Source organism: Enhydra lutris, unplaced genomic scaffold (assembly GCF_002288905.1).
Source record: "Enhydra lutris kenyoni isolate GAN:26980312 unplaced genomic scaffold, ASM228890v2 scaffoldscaffold75, whole genome shotgun sequence".
Classification (NCBI taxonomy): domain Eukaryota; kingdom Metazoa; phylum Chordata; class Mammalia; order Carnivora; family Mustelidae; genus Enhydra; species Enhydra lutris.
Window position 1 is genome coordinate 1,605,800 of NW_019154159.1, and position 21,933 is coordinate 1,627,732.

General features: G+C 57.9%; 2 protein-coding genes across 3 annotated transcripts; one reads left to right on the forward strand and one right to left on the reverse strand.

Moving 5' to 3' along the window:
- Positions 1-7,535: 7,535 nt before the first annotated feature.
- Positions 7,536-16,105, reverse strand: LOC111160338 (cytoglobin). Of its 2 annotated transcripts, none has more exons than XM_022523378.1 (4): positions 15,853-16,105; positions 10,894-11,125; positions 10,435-10,598; positions 7,536-8,018 (listed from the first exon to the last, which is right to left on the reverse strand). In XM_022523378.1, exons 1-4 carry the CDS (start codon positions 15,993-15,995, stop codon positions 7,985-7,987), a joined length of 573 nt encoding a protein of 190 aa, XP_022379086.1. In that variant the 5' UTR covers positions 15,996-16,105; the 3' UTR covers positions 7,536-7,984. The 2 variants fall into 2 exon arrangements, with proteins under 2 accessions (XP_022379086.1, XP_022379087.1); XM_022523379.1 differs by having other exon boundaries at positions 7,984-8,018; positions 10,425-10,598.
- A 2,452-nt stretch (positions 16,106-18,557) lies between these two features.
- On the forward strand, positions 18,558-21,148 carry LOC111160271 (photoreceptor disc component). The gene is made up of 3 exons (XM_022523210.1): positions 18,558-18,631; positions 18,908-18,976; positions 21,127-21,148. Exons 1-3 carry the CDS (start codon positions 18,558-18,560, stop codon positions 21,146-21,148), a joined length of 165 nt encoding a protein of 54 aa, XP_022378918.1.
- Positions 21,149-21,933: the final 785 nt, after the last annotated feature.

The following is a 21,933-nucleotide window of genomic DNA, read 5'->3' on the forward strand; positions in this document are numbered from 1 at the left end:
AATACGACAGGCATTAAAGCTACAGGCTCACCCGTAAAGGGCTTATTGGCGTTAGTAAGCTGCAGAAGCCTATATAACTCGTCCTTGCCATCCTGCCCTCCTTTCAGAAGGTCATGCCCAGGAAGGGGCACCAGTGGCCTCTCTCTATTTGGGTGCTCATGAACTACAAGACCCCAGGTACCCTAAGAGCTGCCTGCCACCCAGGTGAAAGGCTGGGGCATCCAGTGTCCAGAGGCTGATGCGGTCAGACTCTTGGGCCCTGAGATGTTTTTCAGCTCCTCTTCCTGGAGCTCTCTCCCCCCACCCCCAGGGTGACCTTGAACTCTCTGCCTCTCCCCCAGCAGTCTGTTTCCTGCACGTGCTGTTCTCAGTCCTTTATCAGCCCTCCTCTGGAGCATCCTAGTCTCATCCTAGACTCGGTCATTCTGACTGGCCTTTGGGAACGGACTTTGAATATTATTCCGGAGCCCACATTACCTCCCAGATCCTGGCTGGGCTCATCCTACGGACCCCTGATCACTGCTGCATCTTCCCTGCCTCACCGTGGAGGCTGCAGTCACCCTGGGAGGACCGTGGGGGGGAGGGGGGAGGCACCAGCTTTGGTGGCAAATACACCAGCATACCCGCTAACTAGCCATTTGATGAGTTACATTAGGCAACGCAGCTAACCTTGAGTAGCTGAGGGTTCCCCAGGAAGACACCTCAGCCTAGAAGCTCCACCCAGAAGCCAGAAACTAAAAGATGGACAGATCTGATGGCATAAAAGCTGTAGACTTCTGTGCCGCACAGATGCCCTCCACAAAGTGAGGAGCCAAGCAAATGGGAGAAAGCAGTCCCGACGGTTGTAATCGATGAAGGATCAATATCTAGAAAGCTCCCCCAAACTTAGGCACTTAAAACAATGCACACTATGACCTCATAGTTTCTGTGGCTCGGGAATCCATGTGTGGCTTAGCTGGGTTCTTGGGCTCCGGGTATCTTATGAGGCTATCATGGAAGTGTTAGTGGGCCTCTGGGCATCTCAAGCCTGGCTAGGGGACGATCCACTTCCAAGCTCCTTGGTAGGTTCAGTTCCCCAGTGACTGTTGTCCGGAGGCAGGGCTGGCTTCATGGGCACGTGACCTGGACAGTCGCACAGAGCCCCTTGCTCAGAAGGGCTCTTTTTATTTTGTTTATTTTATCTTTTATTTTTAAGCCCTCTCTACACCCAGCACGGGACTCGAACTTACAACCCTGAGACCAAGAGTCGTGCATTCCACCATGGAGCCAGCCAGGCGCCCCAGAAGGGCTCTGTACTAGATTTAATGCTCTGTTGTCTATTTGTCTAATACTTTTATCTTTGAACTTGTGTTCTGTAAGCGAACCAATGGGACAATGGAGTGAGTACGTGAGCTGAGGAGATACGCCTCTGTGTCCGCCATCATTCCCTGTGGCTCCCTTTGCATACGTCGTTCAAGATGCCCCACGAACCCCAGGCATGGTCCAAATGCTTTCTGTATATGTCTGAATTCATTTCATCCTCCCAACAGCCCATTGTACAGATGAGTAACTGAGACACAGTAAATTCAAGTCATTTGTTCATGGCCTTGCAGCTGGGGATTGGGGCATGCATTCTTGGAGCAGCATATATTCTAGAGAAATCCTAGAGAAAGACTGTCATTTCTTTCTTTCTTTTTTCCTCCTTCCTGCCTTCCCTTCTTCTCTCCCTCCCACCCTCCCTTTCTCTCTTTCTTCCTCCCCTCCCTCTCTGTCTCTTTCTCTCTCCCTTTCTTCCTTCCTTCCTTCCTCCTTTTTAAAGTAGGCTCCTTGCCCACCATGGAGCCCAGTGTGGGGTTTGTGCTCACAGCCCTGGGATCAAGACCTGAGGTGAGATCAAGAGTCAGCCTTTCAACTGACTGAGCTGCCCAGGTGCCCCTGTCATATTTTACTTTAAACCCACAGGTAGGTATTTCTGGAATCTTTAACTATAAGAATATATAAATGTTGGGAAGCCTGAGTGGCTCAGTTGGTCAAGCATCTGCCTTCGGCTCACGTCCTGGGACCGAGCCCCGCACCCGGCTCTCTGCTCCGCGGGGAGCCCGCTTCTCCCTCTGCTTGCATTTCCCCTTGCTTGTGCTTGTGTTTTCTGTCTCTCTGACAAATAAATAAAAAATCTTTTTTAAAAAAGAATAAGAATATATAAATGTATACTTACAAAATTGAAAAAGAAAAAAAAAGATGGAGGAAGAAAAAGAGGGAACTCCTTGGTCTGTGTTCTTCCTCCTGGAGCCTGGCCCTTGCCCTCCGCGGGCCCCCACCGTGCCTCGCAGCCCTGACCTTTGCAGCACTTGTGCGTGGGGTCACCTCAAGGCTTTCAGTTCCTTGGGGCCCCTGGAAGTAGCTCCCAGGGTGGGGAGATTCTGGGCTAAGCAGAAAAAAGAACCGTTCAAGAGCCCATGGGCCCCAGCGGTAACCTGACTCCCCGTCTTGGGCCCCTGTAAGTGGGGCTTAGTCCTGGGTCGCAGAGTAAGGCGGTGTGGATGTGAACGAGCGCGGGTCTCTTGATGCTAGTCTGACATGGTGCTGATGTGGGACACAGAGGCAGAAGAAACATTATTAAATTTCCTTACCTACTGACAAGACCTTAAAACAGGCAGAGTGACTCTCCTCTAGGGACTCCACTACCCCCTCTTTAAGGCTTTGCTAAGGGCAAAGGACAATCGTAGACTGACGACCCCCTACCCCCAGCCAGAATCCTGTAAGTCTACTTTAACAATTCCTTTGGAAACTTTATCTCTAAACCTCCAAGATAGTGTCGACAATCATTCCCAAGCATATGGCCCACTGATAGACATCTAAAGGGTCTCACGAAAGGTTTTATTTCCCCAGACAATAGCTAGCCCCTCAAGATCCTAGAAACCTTGCTTCCACAATTCCATAGAGACTTACATCCCTAACCCCCTCCCCAACTTACAAGTATATAACAGACCACTCCTCACATCCCCGGGGCAGCAGCTCTTCCTGCCCACAGGTCCTGTCCCGGAGCTCTAATAAACCACCATTTTGCACCAAAGACATTTCAAGAATTCTTTTTTTTTTTTTTAAAGATTTTTTATTTATTTATTTGACAGAGAGAGATCACAAGTAGACAGAGAGGCAGGCAGAGAGAGAGAGAGAGAGAGGGAAGCAGGCTCCCTGCTGAGCAGAGAGCCCGATGCGGGACTCGATCCCAGGACCCTGAGATCATGACCTGAGCCGAAGGCAGCGGCTTAACCCACTGAGCCACCCAGACGCCCTCAAGAATTCTTTCTTGGTCATCAGCTCCGGACCTCACCCCACCGAACCTCACCTATGTTCTAGAACTTCATCAGTGTTGCCCCACTCTGTCCTGAGAAACACAAAAGCTGGTCTTTCCCTTTTCTCTTCTTTTCTTTTTCCTTTTCTTTCCTTTTCTCTTAAGATTTTGTTTATTTATTTGGGAGAGAGCAGAAGAGAGAGTATGAGTCAGGAGCAGAAGGAGAGGGAGAAGCAGGCTCCCCACCGAGCAGGGAGCCCGCCGACTCAGTGCTCAGTCCAGGACCCCGGGAACATGACCTGTGCTGAATCCAGACGCTTCACTGACTGAGCCCCCCAGGCACCCCACAAAAGGTCTTTGGAGGAGATTTGCTCCCTCAGGCTCCACGACCCAAGGGGTTGTAGAAGTGAGTGCAGAGTCTGGATCCCCCGCCCCTCCCAAGCTCCGAACACCTGGGCCCCCACCATTGGCCCAGATGTCTGGTCAGGAATGAGAAACCAAATATTAGGTGTGAGGACACGCTCTCTCTCTGAAGCTCTGGGGGGCCTTCCCGCTTCCCCCTACAGTCTCAGATCCCAGGTCCCGCCTCGACTTCCTTAACCTCCCCCATTATCAGCTGCTCCTTATATAGAGCCTTCTGGACCCCAGAGGGCCATCTGGATAATTCTTGGATCAGGGCCTGGCCAGACCAGCAGGGCCCCGCAAGTGTCTGGCTTATAGGAGGAGGAGCAGGGGGGTCCCTGCTTGTTCCCTTGCTCTTTCCTCCTTTTATGGATGTAGCCAGCTAAGTGGAGGCCCCCAAATTCTCATCTGCCTGCCTTATTGAAGAAAGGGCCTTTGCTAAAGATCTCGAGACTAGATCGTCTTGGGTTTAGGCTGACACACAGAAGGCCGTGTGGCCACAAATTGAGGGACATCCAGAGCCACCAGAAATGAGTGAGTCTGTAAGTGTTGACAAAGTAGACCCAACCAACTGGCCACCCATGGTGTTTTATCTATCGTCCGTTTTTTAAATAGAGATTTTATTAACTTTTTCCACGTGGTTCAGATTATGGGAGAATATCTTTATAAATAGGTATGGGGGCTCACGTTTTTCCTTTTTGCCTCAGGATACGTCCTTTCAAGTGAGGGAGGAAGGTGGGTCCACAGGGTAAGGGAAGGGGGAAAGGAAGGTCACTGGCAGCCTGGTCCAGAGCCTCCCGTGGAGGGTCCCGGCTAGTGGCCAGCAGGGGGCGCTGTGGGGCTGTGCGGCCGAGAAGGAGCAGCAGCCTGGGCACCCGCCCCCCCCTTTCCTGACACCCCATCACTCACAGCCTGAGCAAGCAGGGGGAGCTGGCCCAGTTGGTTAGTTCTTTAGCGACAAGGCTATCCCTGAGTGTAGAGCACAAAAGCCCACCCCTTGCTCCCTGACCCTGGGGCCAGCCCCCTGGGGACAACTGGGCCCTGCCCAGCAGGCCAGGGGTGGACTTGTCCCTCCCCCACCCCACCCCTACCCAGCAGCAGCTCTAGCCCTGGTGTGGGGGGAGTCGCTAATTGCCCGTGTCCCTTGCCTAGGGGGTGGGGAGCAGAGATAAACTCTCAAGGGCCACGTTCCAGAATGATTCCAGTTTTGCCAGTCAAGAGGCTCCTTCCCTACTTGAGTCCACTGAAGTGAAGGGAGGGGTGTGTCTCTCTTCCCAGAGGCTCTCCCCACCCTGCCCATGGATGCCCCCTTTCCCCTCACAGCCCTCACAGTCCCCAGCCCTCTGGCTCCCCCTCAGCCTGAGCTCACCAGGGGCCATCAGGCCCAGGATGGGGGCACTCACCCCCTCCCTGCCCGCCACAATCTCCCTGTCCTTTGCCCTGTTTCCTGCGATCTTCCTCCTTTGTTCACTGCCTTCCTCTTTCCATCTCTGCCCCTCAAGACTGGTCTTGGCCAGCCCACACTCTCCCCTCCCTCCATTTGCTGCTTCTGATGGCCTGATAGTCAAGTCACCCTGTCCAGAGCAGGCCCATGTCCCCGGTACTGTGGCTGGCTTCCAAACTCCTCCTTCTCCTCCGGGTACCTGCCTGGTTCACTCTTATTTTACTTACTTATTTTATTTTATTTTAATTATGTTTCACTCCTATTTTATTTTATTTTTTAATTATTTATTTATTTGACAGAGATCACAAGTAGGCAGAGAGGCAGGCAGAGAGAGAGGAGGAAGAGGCTCCCCGCCGAGCAGGGAGCCCGATGCGGGGCTCGATACCAGGACCCTGGGATCATGACCTGAGCCGAAGGCAGAGGCTTTAACCCACTGAGCCACTCAGGCGCCCCTCACTCCTATTTTAAATTAGAGGTGACTATGCAGCTCAGAAAGGCTAAGTAACTTGCCCAAAGTCACACAGCATTAGGAGGCAGTCTGGCTCCAGAGTCCAGCTCTCCATCCTGCAGCACCGCCTCTGTGGAAAGGCCTTGCCCACTCCTGTCCTCTCCACTCTGCACTCATGCCTCATTCACACAGCTCCCTCTCAGCCCCATGCACTGGTCTTGCTCTCTCCGAGCGGTGTTCATTCATTCTTTGGATTTCTTCTGAGCACCTCGGCTGTGCCAGGCCCCGGAGACAAAGGTGTACACTGCATTTGAGGAGTTCATGGTCTGAGAGACAAGACTCGTCCTGCAGGTCAGCTGAAACTTCTAGGCAGCAGGGAGCCCTCCCAAGCGAGGAGGCTGCTTCCTGCTTCTCCTGCAACCCACCCGGGGGTAGAGACCTCCTGGTCTCTCCTTAGGGAGATGTTGCTCTGGCTGTTGCCTCCATCGTGCGTGGGGGTGGGGCAGGCTGGCCTGAGGCTGTGGGGTGTGGGATCCAGGGCTTGGGAAGGGGGTCTGGGAGCTGAGAGCTCAGGGAAGGTGCTAGAATTTTAAGGTGGTATACGTAAACAGACTTCCTTTCTCAAACATCCTCTGCCAGACACTTCCGGGAGCTCCCCACCCCCTTCCCCATGTGGGATACCCAGTGCTCATGTCTAGCAGAGGGGTGGGAGGGGTGAGGGGTGAGGGGGGTGGGCAATCCTTGACTCTCTCCCATTTTCCTGAACATCTCTCCCGGATTCCTCCCCGACTTATCCTATGCTCCCCAGGGAGGAGACTTCCAGGACAAAAGACTGAAAGCCCCTTGACTTTAAAAACAGCACAAACGCCCTTCCCGGCCCTCCACAGCCCTGCTTCTGGTCTCCAGCCCCGGCTTCTGATTATCCGGGTCAGGGCGTCTGCTCCACTTGTAAGCCCCAGCTCCAAGGAGCCACTGCGGGCCGTGGCTGAGGCACAGGTGAGGGGGCCCTTGGGTGGATCTCAAGAACAGGCCTGAGCCCTGAGCTAAGTGAGGGAGGCAGAGGCGAGTGGCAGCTGGCAGGAAAAGACAGAGCCAGTGGCGCAGACGCGGGAAGAGCGAGTCTGTTTAATGACACGGTGGGTCTGGTTACAAACATCAGAAACTACAAAAGGACAGGCAGTTACACACATGGCCGCACGAGGATGGGACAGGAGGGGACACAGGCACAGAAGCCACAGTAGCCAGACATCCTTGAAGATGGCACACGTGACCAAGGGGCACACATGGGGGGCGGGGTCCCCAGCAACTCTGACCCAGATGGGTGGACAGGACCCGACTGCTAACCAGCAGCCCGGGGTCAGGGACGGAAGGCCCTGGGCCTTCGGCCCACAGAGCTCCAGGATGGGAGGGAGGCATCTGGCCTGTCATGGCTGACAGCCGCGTGGAGCCCCACTCCCGCTGGGCTCCTAGCAGCAAAGGCAGATGGGGCTGGCATTCAAGGTTTCTGTACCAGGGCCCCTCCCCCAGTGCGGTCCTCCTGTCCCACACGGCTGGCCCCTCTGTCCGCCCTTGCCCATGCTGGAGCAAGTCAGGGAGCCACATCCTTCTGGCGGGGAGAGGTGGGGAAGGCCACCTGGAAGTGGAAAGCAGGAATGTGCAGAGCTGGTCAGAGAATGGGCTGGACTCTGCGGGCAAGCTGGGTCCACCCCGACCCCCGCTCCGCCCACCCAGGCCCTTGGGTCCCCTGCCACCCTGGCCACAGGTGTAGATTCTCTCTGTGCTGAGGTGGGAGCCCCGTCTCAGCCAGAACATTCTGTCCTCTGCCCAGAAGCATGACCAGGACCCCTCCCTGCCCCACACACAGATGGGCACAACCAAGGCTTCCCTTGTGCCTCTGGGCCCCGTAGATACACAGTATAGATATGTATGTGTATATATATATATATATATATATATTTTATATATAGATTGTATATAGAATATATCTGTATGGTTGATGAGTGTGCGTGATGCTCTAGATAGGTGATGTGGGGACCTGCATGCTGGTGGGGCAGATAGAAATGGGGCTGGCTTACTCCTGGAAAGACTCACACCTGCCCCGGACTCCTGCCAGCTGCTCAGCTAGGTCTCTGACAGAGAGTACAAAAGCTAAGAAGAGTGGGCCCGGCTCTTGAAGGAGGAAGCGTCCCCACCCCCACAGGCCCCTGAGCTGGGGTCCGCAGACAGGCAGCCAGCACCACCTGCCGGCCGCTCCAGTGGCGACTGTGGCCACAACAGAGGCTGCCTCTTTCTGGGAAGACAAGTCAGGGTTTCCTCCAGCTTCCTTGGCACCCAGAAATGGAGGGTCAAGGAGGGTCTTCAGAACTCGGCCTTCTGCTCAAGGTGCTGCCTGGGAGGGGGGAGGAGAGAGGGGGTCCTACGGCCCTGAAGAGGGCAGCGTGGCCGGCGGGCTGTGGACAAGATAGGAGATGGAGTTAAGAGGTTACAAGGGGCACGAAGTGGGGCCAGGGAACGTGGGGGTCAGGGGATGACGGTAAGGCAGGGCACGATCTGCCGGGAGACCCACCCAGCTGCAGCCCAAGGCAGCCCACCAGACCCCAGTTCCGGCCCCCTTTGGCCAGGAACTCGCTGCGTGACCTCAGACAAATCAAGGGGCCCACCCGAACCCCAGGTTTTTCTCTCCAACCTGTGAATAACGTCTGTTTGGCCTGCCTCTACGGGAATGGAGTTTCCCGTAGGCAACGGAGTTTGTCTTTCACAAACTGCAAAGAACCTTTCAAAGGTCGGCTCTTTTTCTACTAATTCCGAGACCCGTCTCCGCTCTGGCTGGTTTGTCTGAGTTCCCTTCTTGTGACCCACAGGCATTCTCTGCACACCAGCCTCTTTGCACTCACCACCATGCCCCCCAACTTCCCGACTCCCCAAACCACAAGAAAAATGCACATGAACCCTTAAGCAGCACAGTTCAATAAACAGCGGCATCTGGCCCGCCACTGCTTCCCTGATAAGAGAAGCTAGACGGAGGCCTTTTAGAACTCTGTTCTGAAACTCCCTCCCACCATCTGAACCCATTTGGACCTTGGCAGGAGTTTGGGTCTGCAGGCCCTGGGCCCAAGGAGACATGCCTTCTTGGGGCCCACACCCATGCCCTCAGGAGACCGGGGTGGGGGCTGAGTGTGCAAAGGGACAAGGGGACAATCCCCAGGACTCATGGCTGGGGGCGGGTGGGAGGCACCCAAATTCAAGGTGCCCAGCCCGGATGGATGCAGGGTTCCAGCCAGGCCCCGCTATAGCCCCTCCATTCACTCCCCGAGGAGCAGAAATGGGCAGACTGAGATTCTGGTGGTTTCTTAATGTTTGGGATTTGGTGAGATGTAAGTCCCAGGGGTCCAGCTGGGGCAAGACAGGGGAGGGGACAGGGCTTCGTGTCGGGAAACACTGTCCATGTGTTTCTGATTCACTGGGACTAGTGCTGGCCAGCTCTCTCTCCTTCTCCCTCTCCAGTCCCTCTAGGCCCCTGTAAAAAAGCCCTTTTCTCTAGAAGCAGGAAGTCTTGTCTCCTGGTTGTAAACAAACTCATCTCTGGCAGCCAGAGCTGAGCCGGCCTGGGGAGAGGCGTGGGAGGGCAAGCCCCTTCCCCCCACTGACCCTCCCTGGCCCCTCTGTCTGCTTCCGCCAGCTCTCCGGGCTCTACCAGCACCTTCTCTGGCTGGTAAAGATCTTCGGCCTGCTTCCCGTCCACCCGGGGATCTGGGGCCGGCCAGGACCCAGCTGTGCACATCTGGAGTCACTGCCTGGCTACAGCCAGAAGTTCCCGAGGTTTCTACTCTCCTGGGGTGGTGCTGCGGTGGGGGAAGGGAGCCGGAGCAAGCCGGAGCCGGAGCCGGTGTGGTCAGCAGCAGGAAGGCCTGGAGGCCGGGCCTCGCAAGGTCGCCCTCAGGGGACCTCCTCCAGAGCTGGGCCCGGAGGCCTTGCGAGCAGGAGGTCCCGGCAGGCTCTGTGGGCCTGCTTGGAGCCCAGGGAGGAGACGCGCCTTTTCCATGGGAAACTGCTGGGAATGTTTCTCTACAACGCGTGTCCTGAGCTGCTGGCTGACCCCGGCTTCCCATTCCCGCCTACGCTCCTCTCCCTCCTTCCTACTCCAGCTCTGCCTCCGCCCCTCCATTGAGCTCCCAGAGCCGCCTGCCCCTTGGGGGCCCAGGCAGGCCAGAGTGTTCCCAGCCACCATGTCTGGGGGCCGGCCCTTCCCTCATGCTCCGAGTCAGCTGGAGTCCCTGAGGCCGGCCACCCTCCTCGAGCCCATCTCCCCGGCCCTCACCCCAGCCCTGGGAACCTGGCCTCCAGGGTCAACCGAGAAGTAGACCCCGCTGATGGTGTGTGTGGTCGTGGTACCCACACAGGCCCCTCGTGGGCCCGGGCACGTGTGTCCGTGTGCACACATCCTCGTGACTCTCCTGGCTCCGGCCCTACTGAGGCAGAGGCAGGATGGAGCACTGGCCAGCACGAGATGAGGAATGGCCCCCTGTGATTGGTACCCGGGGAGGAAATGGCCAAACTTAGCCTGGCCGGCCTCCGGCCCGATGAGCTAGCCTTCCCGGAAGGAACATTTTAGAGCCTCTCTGCCCTGGGTGGCCTCGGCCTTGAGGGCTCTGAGGGCTGTCTTGTCCTAGAGAAGGAGAATTTGTTCGGGGCTCACTGCCGCCCGTAGGAGGGGCCTGGCCCTTGCCCATCGTGCCTGCTTGTCGCTGTGTCAGACCCCAGACCCGGACTCCCAGAAATGTTCCTGTGCCCCAGGAGAGACGGAGATGAGCGGGCAGGGGGACACACGGCAGGGAAGCCACCCGGCCCACCCTCACCCCTCCTCACGTGGTGGTGTTGGGGACCTGCTGTACCCAGCCCACTTCCTTGTAGGCAGCGGTCACGTGACTGTAGATGAGGCTGCGCAGCTTGGCCCAGGCTCTCTGCGTCTCTGCTGGGAAGTCATTGGCAAATTCCTCCGCGATCACCTCGAGAATCACCCCAGAGAGGATCTGGGAGCAAAGAGAGGAGGGAAAAGTAAACGCCTGGGTACCTGTGTCATCCCCAAAAGCCCCAGGACCCCAGCACCCCTTCCACCCAGAGTCTGGCCAAGGGGATCATTGATGACATGATAGCCCAGCGGCTTGGGGGACCAGGCACCACGGAGACCGGATCCTGCGTCCCTCCCTGTCACCGCCACGCTGCAGGAGGAGGCTGGGCTGTCTGGTGGTCACCGCTGTTGTCCCAGGGGCTCCCCGAGCGGAGCGGGGTGGGTGGTGGATTGGCCATGCCCACCCAGCCACGTACCTTGAAGTACACCGGCTCCACCTTGTGCTTGAGGGCGTGCGCTTTGCCCACAAGGGCGAGCACAGACGATACCTTCTCGGGGTCATGTAGGTTTTCCACCACAGTGTTGAGGGCCCCCATGACCCGGCAGGCGTGTTTCCGCAGCTGGGGGCTCCGCTCCATCTCCAGGGGCTCGGTCATGTGCTTGAACTGGCTGAAGTATTGCTTGGCCGACGGGAAGTTCACAAAGAACCTGGCGGGGAGGGGTTGCTGAAGCGGGGGCCGCCGCGGCCCCACCCTGAGATGGCCTGGATGATGGGGGTGCAGGGTAGGAGGGGCAGGACCCCTTAACTGTTTTCACCACCGTGGGTAGCTGTCCCTCAGACGCAGACCCTCTCTCTGGCCAAGCTGGCTTACAGGCAGCCACCCCCCCACCGCCGGGTCCTGCCCATTTCTGTCTACCAGGCCTGCAGACTGTCAGCTGTGTCTCCCAGGCCTCTGCCTTTCTTGGCCTGGCCTCATTTCCAAATCCTACACACCCTTCAAGGCCTGCTGTAGTCCCAGCAGAGAGGGTAAGAGCTCTAGTTCTGGAATCTCAGGCCAGTGTCACCTTGGGCAAGGGACTTTACTTCTCTGAGGCTCAGTGTCCTCCTCCAAGCAATGGGCATCGTTGTCCCCAGCTTGCTGTGGGGACGAACAGAGCCACGGGGGGATGGGGTCCTCCGCACAGTGTGAACACGGGGTGCTCAGTAAATGCCGGACTTCATCACGGTCAGGTTAGAGCCTCTTTGCAAACAAAGTAAAGCCCGAGTGACCTAGCTCAGGTCACCCAGCGCACGAGGGAAGATATGCAACTCAGTCGTCCTGCCAGCTCTCTGTTTCCTCCTCATGCCGTGCTCCCCTCCTCAGCCCGTAGGGCATGTATTGACTGGGTGACTTAATTAGAACTACAGACGGTCTTACCCTCCTATTACTTCCCATCTCCACATCTTGCTTCTCCAAGAAGCCTGTGCCCATCCCAGGGCAGACCCCAGGTCTTCTAAGCTCTCCTTCCCCTCTCCAGCTTACCTGAGATTGTCTAATTTCCCTCCAAATATTATTCTCATTAGGTCACTTTCATGCTCAAAAACATTCAGCGGCTCCCCATTGCCTACCGGACAAAGTAAAAATCCTTAACCTGGGATTCCAGGCTTCCTAAAAACTGTCCCAACTCAGCCATCTTCTTCCAGCCCAGTCCATTCACTGCTGGTAAAACACCCCTGGGGCCGGCCAGCCTTTCTTTCCGCACAGTGGGAGGGATGTCTTCCTCACTCTTTCTCAGGTTGAACTTGCCTCCCGGGAGACTGCTTTCCCCTTAAGGCCATGAGGGGTTCCCCTGCCACCTTTTACCGCTGCTTCCCTTTCTGCCTGTTGGACTGGGTCCTACCACCCAAGGGTAGGGCGTGGCTCTCACACATCCTCTGACCCAGTATCTCCACCCAGGGCTCTGTGGTCTGCAGGATGACGTTGACGAGGATGACCTTTGCATTCCCTCTCCCTGGCAGAGCTGGCTGTTGGGGGAGGTACACGTGGAGAGACTGGGTCAGAACTCCAGGACGTGTCCGGAATGTCTCCGGACAACCTGTTTTGTCAGGTGGTGTCACAGCTCCGAAGTGTCCCCCTTTGTGATCAGAGAAAGCTGATAATGTACCAAATCAGCCCTTTGGCCAGAGAGCTGGAACAGCTGTAGAAAGAGCATCTGACCGGGGCCGACCCTCCGGGCGACAAAGCTGCAGCTGGCAGGGACGGAGTGACCGAGACATGGTCCATGTGGAGACCAAGGGCAACCTTGGGCAAACCACTTCACAACCCCCTGTCTGCTCAAGGGTGAGAGGAGTTCCTCCCGCTCGATAGTTCACAGATACGATGGTGAGGACAAATGAGGCAATGAGTCTGAAAATACATTGGATTTTTCTGGAGAGGCACTGTGTGAAGGACAAATGTGAAAAACCCAATCTGGACTTAGATGAGTGTCTTGGGCTCTGGGCATTTCACATTGCCATAAAAATAATGATCGCTGTTCGCCCTGTGTGTCGCCGTGTGCAAAACATCTCCACCGGCTCCTTCATTTAATTGCCACAACCAAGCAGGCATTGTCTCTGTTCTACTGATGAGGAGACTTAATGAGCACTTACTAGATTGTCTCATTAATCCTGCAAGAGCCTCCTGAGGCTGGTACTGTTTTTATCCCCATGTTCTGTTTTAGGAATTGATGGCCAAGGTTGCCCAGTGAAGCGGGGTCGGGAAAGAGAGACTCTACTTGCCCCATCCTGCCTCATAGGGATGGGGAGATGGGGGGTCAGGGACCCAGGGAGTCTCCTGCCCCAACACCCTGGGGCCGGGTGATGGTCCTGAGGAGTGACAGTCCCAGGGAGCCCCACGGCTATGCTATGCCGGGGGAGTCCGGGCGCCCTGTGCTCTGCTCCTTCATGCTGGGCCTCTGTCCCTGGCCCCTCCACGGACACTCTCGACCCTCCCGGTCCAGGCCTGTGCTGCCTGCCAGGGAGAAGCCTCAGCAGCCAGCCTTGGGGGGTTTCTCCACTCCCAGAGGCATCTGGGCTTCCAGCAGAGCCTGAAATAGGCTCGTCTAAGTGTGAGGGGGGAAGGCGGCAGAGTTACAACCCGGAGGAGAGAGGCTTCCCGGAGCAGGGGTGTTCCCTCTCGGTTGGAGTGCAGGTGTGGGGTCTGGTTCAGACTGGAAGATGGCTTCTCCACCACCACCAGCTGCCTGGCCACCCTCCTGGGGTAGAGCTGGGGCGGGGGGTGCAGCTGGTCTTAGCCCAGTGGGAGGGAGGACCCAAAGAGCAATGGGCCAGGGGACTAGTGTTTCAGGCTCTCACTGGGCCTGTGCTTGTGGGCCAGGACTGAGGAGGGCAGGATCTGGGGAGGGGCCTTTGGGATACCAGAGAAGCTTATCTATCTTTTCCTTTCCCCCTTTTTAACCAAGCCTGCACCCCCGCCCCCACAACAACCCGGCAGCTTGGGGGGACAGGGGGCAGGAAGAGACCCAGGAGGGGTAGGCTGGTGGGGCTTGGATCTGGCAGGGAGGAGCTGAGCCAGCGAGGGGCTCCCATCCGTCAACACCGAGGTGGGTCAGGTGGAGTGTGGCCTGGGCTGACCAGCAGGCCAGACCTCATCACTATCTCAGGCCTTCTCGGCTTAACTGTGGCCCTCTCACGGAGCACCGAGCACATGGGGAAATGGCCCCTGCCACCCGCCCAACCCAGCCTCCCTGAGAGTCAGGAATGGGGAACTGCAGGGGCACAGAGAAAGATCTTGTCAAGATGTCAGACCCCAGAAACAGCCCTGGCCGTCTTCCGTTCCTTCCTCTGCACCCCTCATTCCCAGGGAGGCTGGACGGTACCCCAGGAGCTGGATCTTGGACACATCCCCTCCCCGTCCTCCCTGGCAAATGGCAGGATGTCGGTGTTGGGACAGCGGATCTCCAAGGCCCGAAGGATGCCACCTCCTTTCCTCTTGGTGACCTCTGTGTGTGCACCGGGGGTACATCCTGAGGCTTGTGGTCTCGCGTGTGCCGACACACGGCTGAGAGCCGCCCTCCGGGGCTGCAGGCCAGCGCATCTGGGACTCCACTACCGTGAGCTTATGTGGGTGGTCCCACTTGCAGGTCTGTGTCTCAGAATGTCTGATGGCTTCAGGATCTGAAACTCTCTCTTAACCTCCCCACCATTGGCACCCCCCCCCATGTTTCTGGGTCTCAGGGCTGCCCAGGAATCCTACTCCAACTCAAGAGTACTTCTTGCTCTTTTTCCTCCAAAATCTGTTTCCAAGTTGGAATCAGGGGATATAGATATGGAGCTGGACTGGTCCTCGGTTTAGGGGGAGGCAGAAGGGAGAGAGAATCAGGGAGACAGAGAAGCCAGAGCCAGGGGCCAGGTCTGGGAGACAGGCATGCATTTCACCTCTCCCTTCCACAAGCAAGGGCTCGCCCCATCTCCAAAGAATAAGGCTGCCCTACTCTGTCCGTAATCTGGCTGCTTCCCTCTGCGGCTGGCAGTGGGTTGAGGGTGAGTGTGTGGGTCTGGGGCCCCAGGGACCCGCATGTGTGGGAAGAGAGCGTCATCATGGGCTGTAGTTACTAGCTTGTGGGGGTTGGGGACATTAACTCTAGAGCAAAGGTATGTGTCCACCAGCGTGTGGTGTGCAAATAAGTTACTCTGGGGGGTTGTGGTACCTGAGGAACCCCTGAGCCCAAGACACACGGCCTTTCCTCTTTAAGGGGTGATTCCAGGGTAGAACCCTGACTCCTGCCCCTTCCTCCTTTCCCTCCTCAGCTCAGCAGGCATTTGTACCCTAGGGACCTTCGCTTCTCCACTCACCTGTGCCTCACCTGGGAGCTCCCTGCCCGCCCACTCCCCAGGGGCAGGAAGGGGCCAGCTGGGAAAGCCGGACCCTAGTGGCCTGCTCCTTCTGACCTCTATTCTCTGGCCCTTCGCTCCGTCCTTCTGAGAGGCTTTGAACACAGAAAGGGGCTGAGCTGGACGGGGGTCTGCTCCTCTTTCTCCCCCTTCTTGGTAGAGCCTCAGTTTTCCCGCCTCTAAAATGGGGAGTCCCCAGTTGAAGCATACAAATTGAAATGTGTGCGGGCACAGCTGGGCTGGGTGGTTGGGGTCGCTGGTGAGGAAGGCATGCCTGGCCGAGCCAGGAGTTCTGAGGCGGGGGAGAGGAGGGGAACCAGGGTGCTCTCCTTCTGCGTCTGGCTCTTTAGTTCCTAGCCCCCCGGCCCAGAGCCAGGACCCGCTGCTCGGCCAGAGCTTCGCCCATCCCAAGGCGACCCACACTGCCTGCACCGGGGCAGGCCCGGCCCCAATTTCAGCTGGAGAGGTGGCGCCGGAGCTCGGACCCGGGCCGAACCCGCCCCTGCCCGGAGCCGCTGCCGCCCTCCCTCCCCCGGCTCGGCAGGGCCGGAGTGACACCTACCTCACCAGGATGGCCACCCCCACGTCCTCGCAGTTGGCATAGAGCCGGGCCCACGTAGCCTGCACCGCCTTCCTCTCCGCCTCGGACAGCTCCTCGCTCCGCTCCCTGCGCTCAATCTCCATCTCGCCCGGCACTTTGTCCATGAGCAGCTCCAAGCCCAGCCCGGCTTCGCTCGGAGGCAGCGGGGCGCGGGGCGCCGGGCGCGGGGAGCCGGGGCCGGCTGCGTGCGCGGCGGGCGGGCGGGCTGGCGAGCGAGGGGTAGAGCGCGCCGGAGGGAGGGAGCGTGTCTGTCTCTGCGCGCCGGGTTTGTGTGTGTGTGTGTGAGTGAGTGTGTGTGCAGGGTATATGTGCGGGGGGCGGGGGACCGCGAGCGGGGGGCGGGGATGTGGTCTGCTGGAAAAATGTGAAAAAAAATAAAGCCGCTCCAAACCCCAAACCCCGCGTCGGTGAGCCAATACCGGCAAGGTGAAGGCTGGGCGGGGTGGGGGAGACGCGGCTCGCGCCCGCCAGGCCACCGCGGACCTTGACCGCCGGGCGGGGCTGGGGCGTAGGTGTGGTGGGAGTGCTGGGGAGCCTCGCGGGGAGGGGGCGGTCACGCGGCGCTGGGCTGCGCGGGCCGCACAGGAGTGCGCCCGGGCGGGCGCGGTCGGGGGGCACCGTGTCCCGGCTCACGCTGCGGGCGGTGTCGGGCTGTGTGCGTGTGTGCTCCCTTCACGCGGCGGGGAACTGACTCAAAGTCAAACACTCCCAGGCGTTTGCGGCGTGGCCGTCCGCCCAAGGGGGCGGACGCAGACCCTCCGGAGGCGCGGGGGTCCCAGCTGAGCTCACGCTCCCTCCCGGCTTCTCCCAAGCCAGCCACTGGGGGCCGCGGCGCCACTCCCGGAGCCGCGGACCCCAGGCTCCGGAGGGTTTGGGACTGGGGTCGCCTCCCTGCTCCAATTCCGTGTTGGAATCCCCTGCTGCGGGGATGGGGGACGGCTGTCGAACTTCAGCGCCGAGGCCTGCGCCCCCTTTCCTTCCGGCCAGCAACCCCCGCCGCGGTACGTGCGCATGGCGTCGGAAGAAAGGCCCTTGGGTGGCTTATTAATGACACGGGCAGGCAAAAAACAGGCGCTATCCTGAATCCCGGCCCTGGTGGAGGAAAGTCCACAGGAGGGGTAGCCGGCCGGGCAGGGAGGTACTGTGGGGAAGGTGTCAAGTAATCTTGGGGAGGCCCAGGCCCTGGAGATAGCTTAGGTGCCAAAGCTGCGACTGGGCGCTGATGGAGGAGACAAATTCTCATCCCAGTGGTCCTGCTCTGCGAGGTGGGAGCACCACAGGACAGGAGGCGGCGGCTGGGTCTGGGAGCCGGCGGGTCCCCACCCTGCAAATAAGCTGTTGGGAGCCAGGTCCCACCTCTGATGCCCAGCCCCAGCAGGAGGCCAGGGCCCAGTTCTCCCTAACACTCCCTGGTGACCCCGCCCTTCTCAAGACTTTGTGTCCCACTTCAAGTATTAGAAGAGTTTGGCTCTCCTCTTGAGCGCTGGTTTAGGTATGTTAAAATCATATTTCCGAGTAGAGAGCCCCGGTGGAGCCCCAGCTCCGGCCCTCCCTGATGCTCAGGGTTCACGTACCTCCCTGGAATCCTGGGCAGGGGCTCCCTTGACTCTGCCTCCATCTCATTTGAGGGAAGGAGAATCTAGTGCCATCTCCTGTGGGTTTTGGAAAGGGTTGGAAGAGGATGGATGCTTAGACCCATCTCTGCTCCCCAGGCTGCCTGGGCCAGGACAGAGCCCTCTGCACCTGGCCACCTCCCTGATAGGACGCCTGACACCAGTGTGGTGCCCTTCCAAGCACCTGCCAGGAAGGTTTCCACCGGGAAAGCAAGCAGGAGAAATCTTATGTCTGCTTACTCTCATCTCATCCTTTGCAAGTCTTACATGTGTTCATGGTGCAGGACTATATTTGCCCCATTGTATCGTACATAATGTCTAAGCGGATGCATATACTATTTCACAAAGCACACTGAAGATCAGTCGTTTAAGGAGGAGGGTAGGTCATCAGGGACATTTGGAGAGAATTGTCCAGAGGGGACAACTGAACGACTTAGCCAGCCCTTCAATCCCTGGCCTCCCTTGTCTTTCTGGCTTCATCATCTAATATTCTTCTCCCTTCCTCCCCTCCCGATGCCTTCCCATGACATCATTGTTCTGCTGACACTCAACTTCCAGTTGCCGGAACATGCCTGATGCTTTCATGTCTGCAGCCCCCAGCAGAATCTGCCAGCCAGGGGGGCTCAACCTTCCTCGAGCACCTCCCAATTCTGGTGCCCCCAGCTCTTCTTCCCCTGGGCGTTCCCTAAGGCTTGTAGCGCCCAAAGGGCTCTGCCCTCCATCACCTATGTCTCTCTATTGTGGTCATTTATGTAACTGGCCAGGGCGTGTGTCTAAACTAGAAGTCCCTTGAGGGTCCAACCCAGGTCTGTCACATCAACATCCCGAAGGGACAGCTTGATTTACCCTGCCACCGTGGGCGACAACCTGGTCCCAGCGAGGTTAATCAGGCTGCACAAGGTCGGGTCTGCTGACCCCACTAAGCAGCTTGAGCCTCCTAATCCAGGGCCAGCAGGAACCTCAGGACAGACGGCAGTGGCTCGCGGAAGGTGACAGGGCCATCTTGGCCTTCTTCTGTGGACCCTGTCGGGGAGGGGATGGGGCAGCTGAGTCATGTGCACCACTCTTTTCGTGCTCAGCACCTTGGCCATGCTCTGGCGCCGCCGATTCGCCAACCGGGTCCAACCGTGAGAAACTGGGCGGTGGGCTTGGGTGGGTGGGGTGGGGAGAAACTACTGTGGGGGGCCAGAGCCAAGCTGAAGTTGGGCCCCAGGTTACCTGGACCTTCTGGGAGGGCAGTGGAGGATGGGGTGAGGATTTGCAGGGAGAGTTCGCAGCTCTTCAAAAACTCTGGCTGAAGCTCCCCAGCTTCCCCAGGCCAGAGTGGCTGGGTCCTGCAGGAGAGAGGGTTCTGGGCCTGGGCACTGTCCACAGCTCCTCTTGCCTGGTCCTCCCGCCCACAGAGAGCCCAGCGGAGCAGACGGGGCAGTAATGGGCAGCAGATCGGAAACAGATCTCCAGTCTTCAGGCAGGTAAGGCAGAAGAGAGTCAGGGGTGGAGGAGGGAGGGTGTGTCCAAGGAAGCTCCCGCTCTCCCGGTCCCTGTCCGTGCCTGGGGGGCGGGGAGGGGGTGTACGTGAGTGTGTGAGTGTGTGCGTGCACTCTGGAGGCTGGCCCCTCGCCCCAGCCACCCTGCTCCCTGTGTGCCTGGTGGGCAGGCTGAACGTTTTCTCCAGTTGGCAGTGGGAGCCCCCAGCCTGTCCTCTGGACCACAGCTGCTCTGTCTTGTTTGTCCGAATGTGGGGTGGTCCCCAGGGTCCTATCGGAAGGCGCAGGGGGACTGGAGAGAGGGATGGGGCAGAAGCAGCTCCGCTGGCTCGGCTCGCCTTCCCTTCCCCCTCTCCCGCTGCCCCCGCTCAGCCTCGGCGGCTCCTCTGCTCGAGCCCGGAGCCCGATTCGCGGTCCGGTGCCCAATAGGAGGCGCAGGAGGACCATGACATCATCAGCACGGAGTGCCATTGGCTGGGCAGCTCCTGCGGGCAGGACGCTGTCTCCAGTGGCCAGAAAGTTAACTCTTCCCTTGGCTGAAACCATGCGGCCTTTACAAGGGGTGAAGTTTTGGGAACTTCTGGAACGTTCCTTCCCTGGGTGACCAGGGCCCTTTGATGATTAGGGCTCCTGTGCCCAAAAAACACGGAAAAATCGACGAATATTTATTAAGAACATACTATTTGTCACGTTCTGTTGTGCCTGTGGGTCTACCTTGTGTAAGAGAGAGGACAGCATTCTCTCCTGCAAATTCTTCTAGCCTTTGCTCACTCCTAGTGAAACAAAGAACACGATGCCCTCGGGCTCCGGGGCTCCTGGCTGGAGGGAGTCTCCCCATAGGGCTCAGAAGGCTGAGCCAGTTAGCACATCTGCCTGCCAGGGCACCCCAGTGTCTCCATCTTGGGGTGTGGGACACGCCTGCGGTGGCCCTCAGCCACACGGAGACTGGCAAGCCATGAGAACGGGAGTCTCTGTCCGTGTGCAGTGCCTAACTCCTCCTTGGTGCTGGAATTCCTCCAGGCTCTGAATGTCAGAAGACCCACTGGGCAGCCCCGGGCACGTGCCAGAAACAGGCATTTCTTCGATGCCCTTCCTTGGCATCTAGGCCAGCTGAGATGGCCACAGAGCGCCCAAGTAGTCCTCCTGGTGAAATCTGCTGACCTAGGCGAAATGGTGAGCCCCGGGCCTCACACAGTGGGCCTCACACAGAGCAGGACCCTGTTCACCCAGGGAAGGAACATTCCAGAAGTTCCCAAAACTTCATCCCTTGTAAAGGCCACATGGTTTCAGCCTAGGGAAGAGTTAACTTTCTGGCCACTGGAGACTGGTCCTCCAGGCTGAGTTTGGGTCTGGAAGTGTATAGCCAGAGTCCATGTCCTGACTCCCCTTACTGACTGAAACTCAGAGAAAGCGACCTTTTTATTTATATATAAACTGAGATTAATAACAGTATGGTGTGGGGTGATTATGAGGTTCAAATACAGATCATCGTAAACCACTTGGCACAAAGCAGGTATTTAATAAATGCTGGCTGTTCTCCTGCGCTCCTCTGGTTCTTGGTCACTGTTCTAGTCATCCCCTGAGGTGTCCCATGTATTAACTCACTTGGGGGTTGTAACAGTCCCAGAGGGTTGGCAAGACAAACATTTCCACCTCTCATGAACGGTGGAGGAAACTGAGGGACTGGGAGGCATAAGTTACTTGCTCAAGGTCATCCCTCCGATTTGTGGCCAATGGGGACAGACAGGTCCCTGACTTTAAGCAGTCCGTCTCAGCCACATGAAATGGGCCCGGACCCCTTCTCAGGAGGAGAGAGCCAAATCTGAACTATCAGGCCTGGCCTTGTGTGGTTAAGCCAGAAGGAAGCAGTTTCCTGTCAACTCCTCACGACCTAACGCCTAACACCTCCAGCCTTCAAGGACCAGCCTGGGTGAAATTTCTGCTCTCCGATTACCTGGTCACAAATTCCTGCTGCTTTCCCAGCTGCTCCTACCCCTCCTCCATAGTGGGGTGACTCGCTAGGCCTGGGGCAGAAGGAAGTGGAAGTCTGGAGGCATGGGAAGGACACCCCCCTCAATCCTCTGACTCCCATCCTCACCCCCTCAATCCTCTGACTCCCATCCTTTTCTGTTTAGGGAGAAAGAGTCTCTGAAGTAAGTTCTCACGTCTTCAGGAGGAGCTTGGCCCCAGGGACTGACATCACCCGGCAGAGACAGGTAGGACCAGGTTTCGAGGCTTGGAGGTGAGAGGGCTAGGCTGGGGCCCAGGGAGGAAGACTGTGCAAGGCCTGGCCATGTGGGAACAGGCCACCTGCAGCTCTGTGCTCCTTGGTCATAAGGGGGAGCCTGGACTCTTCTCAGCTCCTACCTTGAGCCTGTTATGGTCCCGGCCACAGGGCAAGGGCTAGTTTTAAGGGAATGATGTGTGATCTCAACGGCATTTTCTAAGCTAGGAGATGAGGCAGTGGTCATGCTGGGGCCATGAGGGTAGTCTCAGTGGACTTCTAAGGGAGAGGAGGAGCTCTGGAATATCCATTTTGGAATGCAAGCTTCTGCCTTGGCATGGGAGGAAGTGCTAATTTGGTCTGGTTTTCTGTTTCAGTTCAAGTCCCGGCTTGCCCCCCACGTACAAAGGATGCTGTGGTGGAAGGAGCAGCAGCACGCTGGAGAATGGGGAAAAGCAGCCATCGAGAAGGTAGACCCCTCCCCTTGAGGTCCTGGACCTGCTTGTCCTCATTTTGTCTCCTGGCGCTGGTGGCCGGCAGGAGGAGCAGAGACGCTCATTGCCTTGGGACGGGCTCCCTTTGTCTGAGGTCTTGAGGATCGTCCGGGGCAGGCCCCGAGAGGGACTTGGTGGGGTCTACTCTGGGGCACCCCAGCAGCCCAGGCTAGAGGAAGAGCAGGTCGGGAGCTGAGGGACTGTTGATAGGGCTTCTCACTCAT

What these genes read in the sequence shown, in the direction of transcription:
- LOC111160338 (XM_022523378.1), bottom strand. Translation starts at nt 15,995, where the DNA reads ATGGACAAAGTGCCGGGCGAGATGGAGATTGAGCGCAGGGAGCGGAGC. An exon ending in TGGAGCCGGTGTACTTCAAG is followed by an intron (nt 10,599 to 10,893) that starts GTACGTGGCTGG and finishes CTTTGCTCCCAG; the next exon opens with ATCCTCTCTGGGGTGATTCT. An exon ending in CAGGTCCCCAACACCACCAC is followed by an intron (nt 8,019 to 10,434) that starts GTGAGGAGGGGT and finishes TCTTGTCCACAG; the next exon opens with CCCGCCGGCCACGCTGCCCT.
- LOC111160271 (XM_022523210.1), top strand. Translation starts at nt 18,558, where the DNA reads ATGTGCACCACTCTTTTCGTGCTCAGCACCTTGGCCATGCTCTGGCGC. An exon ending in TTCGCCAACCGGGTCCAACC is followed by an intron (nt 18,632 to 18,907) that starts GTGAGAAACTGG and finishes TCCCGCCCACAG; the next exon opens with AGAGCCCAGCGGAGCAGACG. An exon ending in GATCTCCAGTCTTCAGGCAG is followed by an intron (nt 18,977 to 21,126) that starts GTAAGGCAGAAG and finishes TTTTCTGTTTAG; the next exon opens with GGAGAAAGAGTCTCTGAAGT.